The sequence below is a fragment of the Paramormyrops kingsleyae genome, chromosome 3, assembly GCF_048594095.1.
Source record: "Paramormyrops kingsleyae isolate MSU_618 chromosome 3, PKINGS_0.4, whole genome shotgun sequence".
Lineage (NCBI taxonomy): Eukaryota > Metazoa > Chordata > Actinopteri > Osteoglossiformes > Mormyridae > Paramormyrops > Paramormyrops kingsleyae.
In genome coordinates, this window is record NC_132799.1 from 5,544,309 (window position 1) to 5,552,667 (window position 8,359).

An 8,359-nucleotide genomic window follows, 5' to 3' on the forward strand; every position below is an offset into this window, starting at 1 on the left:
AAGGGAGTATAGCAGCTTTGGGATGCAGGACCACCGTACAGATGCATTTATATTCCAGTTTAACTGAGAAAACGCACAGGCGGTGCTTTCACAGAGCTCGGTCCTCGCAGTTCTTAGAAGTCACCTCTGACTAAGACCAGCACAGCTGCGGGGGGTGGGGGGGGGGGTTGAGGGACAATGGAGCAATTGACATCGCCACACAATGTAAACTGTCAGCCCCAGACTCGCTGCAGGACTGACATTATCACTCTCCCCATAGAACACCCACCTCTCGCCCCGGCAAGTTTCACCGCATCGCTCACGCTCTTCGGGTGAAATTCCCACGGGCCTAACGAGAGAGCGTGGTCCCCGACTACTGCGCACGTTCAGAAAATACTCCGACTGCTGGTGCAAACTCGAAACCTCATCAAGAGCAACCCCACTGCGTATAAAACAGGGCTTTAATCCAACCTCATAAATTCATCCGTAACAATGAAGTTTACGCAACAGGCAGATTAAGTTCATATCTTCTGTAGTCGTGTCTGCGAGATACCGGGCTTCCGGCGGCACCAGCCCCTAAGTGACAAAGCTGTCAGAGATCGCCATCGCTGCTATTTACATCTTTGTTTTCATTCCAGCATGTTGGTTTAGCTGGGAGGTAAGAGGCTGCAGCCTGACGTGCCGATGGGCCATGAGCGTACGGAGTACAGGCATGTACTATATAAACAAGAACTTCATCTTAACGATGGACTACAGACGAAAACCAGCCCTTTGACTAACTGGCATATATTCAGCAGTGTCATCAGTATGCATTGTCCGTTAGTTAAACAAACAAACAATTTTCTAGTGGCAGACATAAAAGGGGGGACACAGAAGAGAGGTGAGACACGTGGTTTAAATAAACCCTTTATTTAGCTTTCTGCTCGAACCCGTCACACAAAAGGTGCACACGGTTACCGCCGTAGGACCAGGGCCGTGTAGAACATACATGAACGAAAGACGATGTGGGTGCCGAACCCAAGTCCTTCCCGCCCCCCAGCTTTGCACACAGGCTGTGCAAAGTATTGTGTTTTCAACTTTCACCAGGTAGCAGTGTAAATATCTGGTGAAACGTAAACCATGCCAACAAAACCAACAATCAAGAATAGTTACTTGAAATACAGAAAACACATTTTATACCGATGTGGGGGAAAAAATACACAAGAAAGAAAAATAGAAAAATTAAAACGGCGGAGCAATCTGGCTTGGCAGTGTCAGGCCACCCCATCTTCAGGGTCCAAGAGCGCCGCCCTGCTGGAGAAGACGTCTGCCAGCATGTGTTTGGGCATCTCGGAGCCGCGCACACGCAGCGTATAGCAGGCGTCTTCTACTTTTCCCAGGCTCTGCTTGAGTGTGTGCAGCTTCTTGGAGACCTCGTAGGGCCCCGTGTTGCCGATGTAGGAGAAGCCGTCGTGGATCTGTCGCAGGAACTGGCCCACCTGGAAGGGCGTGTCGATGTCGCCGTTGCCCACGCTGCTGATGCACATGCGCATCAGTTCACCGGTCAGATCGGCCACGCCCAGTAGGTAGTCGGTCGGCGTCACCTGGAAAGTCAGCGCTTGAGGCCCCTGCTTTTCAGACGGAATGCCCTGCCATCGAGAGAACAGTTCTCGGTTTTTATTCATCGCCATGTTGTGCTGAAATGACACCCCCAGTGAGCCGACTTTGGTTATAAACAAAAACCAAACAAAAATAAGAACAAACAAAAACGAGACAAAACCAAACAAAAAAACTAATATAAAAAAAATTATCATCGTCCGTAAGCTTCTAAGCCACTACTTCTAGAACATTCCATGCACGGAGGCGCTCACATCTAGCCTGCCAACTGCGCAACGTGACGATTCTCCTGTACGATACAAAAAAAAAAAAAATTCGGGGAGGAGAGGCATCTGATAAAAATGATCACAGAGATGGAGCTAAAAACAGAACTTGGCTTACAGACGGTCGTTTTTTCTGTTAATGTGCAATACTGTCGCTTATCTCCATGCTAAAAATGGAAGGAGAAAAAAAACTGAACCCCCGATAAGCCCAGTGTGAGTGCAGCACTGAACGTAGCCCGCTCGCCAAAGCCAGGAAGTGGGCGGAGCCAGCAGGCCATGGAATCTCAGCGGGGCCTAGTCAGAAGCGACGGGGCACCGAGACGGGATGGAGGACAAATGTAGGTACCAAATGGTGAGGGCGAACATACTAGGAAGTTCTATGCCAGATGCCTGGACTAGAATGTCACTCACAATCGTCTATCATTTACTCATCCATCCTTCTATCCATACATCTTCTTTAGCTGCTTATCTGAACAGGATTCCACTTACTGATAAGAATTGTGACAGGGAATTTATTTCAAGGAAAGTCCATAATGAATCACAAATGGTTTACAAGTAGGAGGACTGCTACAGCCGGCTAAGTAGCGCTCTGTGCTAACAATGCAAAGGTCATGGGTTCGAATCCCGGGGAGCACGCATAAATTGTAACCCTTCCCTCTACTGCGAGTCTCTGGATAAAAGCATCAGTGAAATGTAATGGAATTTAAAATACTGCTTCATGCATTTGTGAGAATGTGTTCATATATTTAAGGATCCCCTGGATTGACAGCACCATGCGTGTCCAGGTTACATCCCACTGATCTGCTGACGCTTCCCACCTTCTCCTCAGACTTGTCGCCGTTGAGAAACACCAGCCGGCAGTTGACCTCCTCCAGGCTGATCAGGGAGCGGTGTTTGATGAAATGCTGAAACGAGACTGCCTCCACGTACTCCTGGATGCCTGGAGGAGGGACGAGGAGCATCACATGAGTAGACCCACATGAGAGAAGGCGAGGCACTGGCTCCAGAAGCCTCAAGCCAGTGCGAGCTGGACGCTGTGAACATCGCTGTGATTATCGAGACCTTTCTAAGTACCAATTAACATCAAAGCTTAGTCTTATCACCGTTATCCTTGGCCGCAGTTCTTGTTCAGCTGCGATAAATCTGATTGGCGACTGTTTGTTCCCCTCGCTGCCCTCTAATGTATCGATTTTTTAACCACTCGGCTCTTTGCGTCCCATAAACAAATCGCTGGTCCAATCCGATCTCCAATGGATGGATTTAGGAGCTAAAGTTCAAGCCGGCATCCACTGTTGACTGCAGGAAAGCAGATAATCTTATCAAGCATGAAATGACAGGAGACTCCCTGAGAAAAATTCCTTTAGAGGGTAATGTGACAGATCCAGTAGCTTTTTGTGTGTAAATAACTCCTAACAGGCCAGACAGACTGAGAGCCAAAGGTCAAACTACAGGGTCAAATCAGTTGGTAACGGGCTCCCACAATGCACCACAAGTCAGCAAGCTGCTGAATACGACAGCAGAGAAAGGAGTTGATGGTCTCTTAAACCAGTGGAAACACTTGGGAGTGCACAGTTACTCCGCTAAAGCTTTTGCAACTAACAATTTTAAATTATGTGCGACCTGTACAGCACAACCCAAATCCACAGCGGACGTGATGAGGACGTCCCTTTTAAGCAAACATCCCCATCCTCCCACCCAACTTTCCACCTCACCCTCAAAGCATCTCGCGGCCTCTTCCACGTCCGAGCAGCAGACCAAGCTACCATCCACCGGGTGCCAGCACCAGGTCATCACCTTGCACTGTCCGCCATTTCCCCATCTCCATCGCTCAAACAGCCTCCAAATGGCCAACATTTAACAGGGAGCAAAACAGCCTGTACTCAGGTATTTGATTTTGATTCCAAGATGGACACCCCCTGCAGGCCAGGCTGCATCACAGCACAGATTTACTGTGGCGAAGGTTTCCGGGGCCTTGCACTGCTCAAATTCACCCACACATTAAACTGCAAGTACCCTACAGAGTCTCTCCTACGCATGTAATGGCAGCCGGGTCCCAAACTTTCAACCTTTTGGCTATAAAAGGTGCTACCATGACAACCAGAGAATCTTCCATAGAACATGGCTGCCGGTCATGTACGGAGGGGAGAACTGGCTCCATGCTGCCTTTAATGTTTCCTTGGCTTTTCGGAATCCGGAGAAGTTCCCACGGGTCCAGTGAACCGGAGCGAGCTGGGAGATCAGATGAAGAGCCGACTCTTGGCCTCAGACTGACCCCAGACCAGCACTTGTATTGATGTGATACATCCCAGACCTATCAGTGAGAATTACGTGCAAATTTATCTTAGTATGCTTTTAAACCAAAACAAGCTTGTTAAACGTGACTTGTGAACACGGAACCCAGGCGCCTTGTTTATTTTTAAAATCAGCCAAGAGTAATATCCCTGGTGTGGCTGTGCACTTATGGGAGAATCTAATAACGATGATAAAATTTAAAGGAAAAGTCCATAATTGCTGGAAACTGCCACCGGTCACGTCAATCGGCTCGCGCTGGTAATTCCTCGCTGACCGTAATCTAAAAATGACTTCCACGGTTCTCAGATAACCACTAAAAAGCAAAAAAAAAAAAAACCTCTCAGTGATGTTTACTTAAAAACTTGGCAGACAAAGACTTCGACCCTGAAAAGAAACTACATCTCAGGCATCAGTGGGAAAATGTAATTTTGACCCGTTTCAGTCACATCAAAGGGTAAGGAAAAATGACTGCCCGCAAAGCATGACAATTTCACACGACTGACTCAAATCAATCTGATTGAAAGTCATTCCCTAGAATTAATTGTGTGAGAGAAGCCAGCAGAGGTTTAAGGTTGAGAAACCCACTCTGTGATCCATCCAGGAGAAACCATGCTTAGCTGCAGAAGCGCACCATGTTGTACGTGTGACCGGGCTGACCCACACCATGCCAGGGGGGGGTGACCCACACCATGCCGGGGGGGGTGACCCACCTCTGTTGTGCGTGTCCCCTTACCCCACCTTACTCCCACCTGTTTCACATCACAAGTCACACCCTTAGCGAAAATCCTGCAGTATCGCGTCACATTCACAGATCACAGCAGTGAGCAGCGTCGTAAGTAAAACTTAATTTAATTATCTTTTATTTGCCATTTGCACACATATGAGTACAGATATGTCAGACTGTTTATTTTCGCATTTCTCACCTTTCGCTCTCACCTGAGACGTGCACACACACATAAACACAGCCGAGAGTGAGGCCAGGGACCCCAGGCTCAGCCCTGGAGGCTCTCGCAGCTTAAAGGCCTTCATCAGGCTCCCAGTGGAGATGCTATTCTACCTTCCAAACACACGCATGAAGCCTTAACCCGCTGTGTGTTTCACCTCCTCCACCTCCCTTTCTTTAAATTTGCAGACCGAACTCATTTTACACCAAAGATGCCTCTACAGGCTGAGGGAATGCCATTGAATTTAGAGGGAAAACATCCAAAAATATTTTTATCAATCATTTAGCAGGTGACTAAGGGGTAATTTTTATTTTTTTTTTTTGGGGGGGGGGGGGGGATTTAAGAGGGTTATGATATACAAAAGAAAAATCATCATTATAATAAGAAAATGGCTGATACCAAACCCCAGGTGTTACACAGTCTTGGATAAAGCAAAAAGCACCACAAAACACTACTAACCTCAATTCTGATTCAACAATACAATGTCTTCTTCTCCACTCTGCCGAATATCTACAATTATGTAGCACCTAGTGCTTTTAGAAGTTGTGCAGACACAGCGCATAGGATGGTAGAAGTTTACATTACAAAGCGCCACATCTCTTAGTGAGCACTGCGTGTTCCGGAGTGTATTTGGGCGGGGAGGGGGGGGGGGGCTGATTCCGAGTAAGAAAGAATTTAAAAGCCTTTATTGATGGGACCTGCTGCCGGTCACGTTCAACGGGACACGCTGGCAATTTCAGTGTGACCGCAATCTAAAAATGACTTCCAAAGTTCTCAGATAACTGCAACGATGACAGAAAAAAAACCCCCATAACATTACCTTTGAAACTTGGCAGCCAACACGTCTGCCCTGAAGAAAAAACTAACTCAGATCGTAACGGGAAAGTTCAATCTGGGGTCGTTTCAGGCGAATCTAAGGGTCACGTAACTTTAAATACCCACAATGCATTTCACTTTTCCACAATTACCAACAGGGATGTCTGCTGATAAGACCCCCCAGGCGACGCCTTCTTACCCAGAGTAAAGGCCCTGTGAAACTGGTACAGATCCTCCCCTCTCAGCTCTTCGGCAACCTGCCTGATCTTCTGCCTCACGCCGTCCAGCTTCACTTCCGACTCGGTAAGCAATTCCTCCGTGGAGGGGACACTGGGCGAGAGGAAGCATGTTCTGAAGCCTCACAAAGCAGGCAGGGACACGCTGAGCATTATGTATGTATGTGCGGGATAAATCACTTTATTGCTCTGGATATCCTGGTCCTTAGATACCACAGCATTAAGCTGCTTCAATTTTATTTTTTTGATTCAAATTTCAAAAAGGTGGCCAAATCGCTTCATTATCACAGGATGTGACTTAACTGCCCCATGCAAGCCTCGCTTAGGACTTGCTTTTCAATCCCGTTCACGTTCTTGCAACACCAGAGTGACACAGGTCATCATTAGCTAGGCATACACCCAACTAAAGGGCATTTTTACCAACCTAACACATCACACAGAGTGATCAATGCACACCTGGTTACTCTGTGGAGCAGGAAAATCGTCCTCTTGCTCTCGATGGTGATGTCGCGGCTTATTTTGACCAGACGCTCATATTTGTCATGTTTGGTGTCCAGTTCCAGCTGAAACGCTTCATCAAGAATAAGAAATCTTGTCACTGATGAATGGAATCATTTCATAAAAATGAAGCCTGAGTATAGTTCAGGCATCATTTAGAATCTAACCCTAATGTACACTAGTATTTTCCCTGGGTGTTCAGAGGGCTTAGGTGCTGTCTGGGTTCGAGTGGGGTTGTTGAAAATTTTTGAAAATCCAACCAAAGCATAGAAGAACCAATTTGTTGATTTATAACACTCTTTTAAACTTCAAATATTACATTTTATGATATGTTGCATAGTAGTTAATGGTAGGGACGTCAAGATAGCAGAAATTTGGTTGTCAGTTCCAATACCAGTGAAATTCTATGATTGTCGATATTGATTCCATAATGAAAATAAAAATAAATAAATCCTGTGTACTTTAACATACACCACTTTATTAAAAACATCTGAACATTACAAAAACCCTACGTCATATTTCCTGTGATTATGATATGGTTGGCTGTGTTCACTTTAGCTGAATTCACTCTTCACTCTGACTTCACAAAACTATATTTTAATAAGCATGCAATATAACAACAGGGAAATAAAGGTAAAAGTTAGGAATGTAACTGCATGCAAATAAAATAATACTTGTTTAAAGCACAAGTATCTATAATACCATTATAATTTGTTTTATTATTATCGTCATTTGATTTGAACAGATATATTTGACCGGATTATTTATTAACATAATTACAGTTAGTAGAAGGTCTTACTTTTGAAGGCTGATATCAGTGGGCACGATGAGATGTCATCACTTTCATGACCTTCAGTTTTCTGGCTCTGTGCAGAGTCTTGTTTCCGTTTGCGAGAACCTCCATCTGATTGCGGAACGATTTAGTGCATTTATGCTAAGCATTTCTACCCAAATCTTGCATATATAAACTGTCAAAAAGAAACATTTGTTTTTCGAAATTTGATACATTTTAAGAAACTGGTATTACTGTGTACATTTCATAAATATTTAATCTGGTTTCTAGTTACGTACTTAAGTCATAAAGCCATTTAGGATTGAAATACATATGTAAATACAAACTGTTTCGTGCACCGGCTAGCGTCTCAATCTCACAAATATCCAACTAGCACAATACCTTAGAATATTTCTATTTGTTACAGAGCTATAATTATAAACTTTTCGTCTATGCATCTGAGGTCTTTCGGGCAATTAAGGTATTCAACAATCTTTTTGTTTTCAAAATGCATTAAATGCATATAGCAACAGTCGCAAATTCAGTAATCATGCTTCTCAAAATGGTGGGTTGGTTTCAAAATTTAACATTTTCATTGTGTGTTACCTTTCGCATTCATGACTTAAACACACTTCTATCAGTTTCATGTAATATATTCACGAGGTATTAACGAGATTTCTGTCGCTGCAACAAGGACTACTGTTTAGTTGAGAACGATCCAGATAGAGCCATATTTCACATGGATGCCATCTTTTTAAATGCCTAATTTGTTTGTGCGATAATAAAAGGTAAGACATCCACCTGTATTATAACGATATATTTCTATAATAGTGATGATGCAAAATAATGACAATTAATAAATCTTTACAGGCTTTAACTGAGAACTACAATAAATCTATGTAACGTTTTCGAGCAGGCCCGCACATTGCTTCTCTTTCCAGTTTGGGCCTTGCGCTGGACAAA

The 8,359-nt window shown here is 44.6% G+C and overlaps 1 protein-coding gene across 1 annotated transcript; it reads right to left on the reverse strand.

Annotated features, from left to right (window-relative positions):
• Positions 1 to 872: 872 nt before the first annotated feature.
• On the reverse strand, positions 873 to 8,348 carry tsnax (translin-associated factor X). The gene is made up of 6 exons (XM_023796293.2): positions 8,003 to 8,348; positions 7,424 to 7,528; positions 6,583 to 6,697; positions 6,090 to 6,220; positions 2,657 to 2,778; positions 873 to 1,607 (listed from the first exon to the last, which is right to left on the reverse strand). The coding sequence occupies exons 1-6, from the start codon at positions 8,013 to 8,015 to the stop codon at positions 1,233 to 1,235; spliced, it is 861 nt and encodes a 286-aa protein (XP_023652061.1). The 5' UTR covers positions 8,016 to 8,348; the 3' UTR covers positions 873 to 1,232.
• Between the last annotated feature and the right edge of the window lie 11 nt (positions 8,349 to 8,359).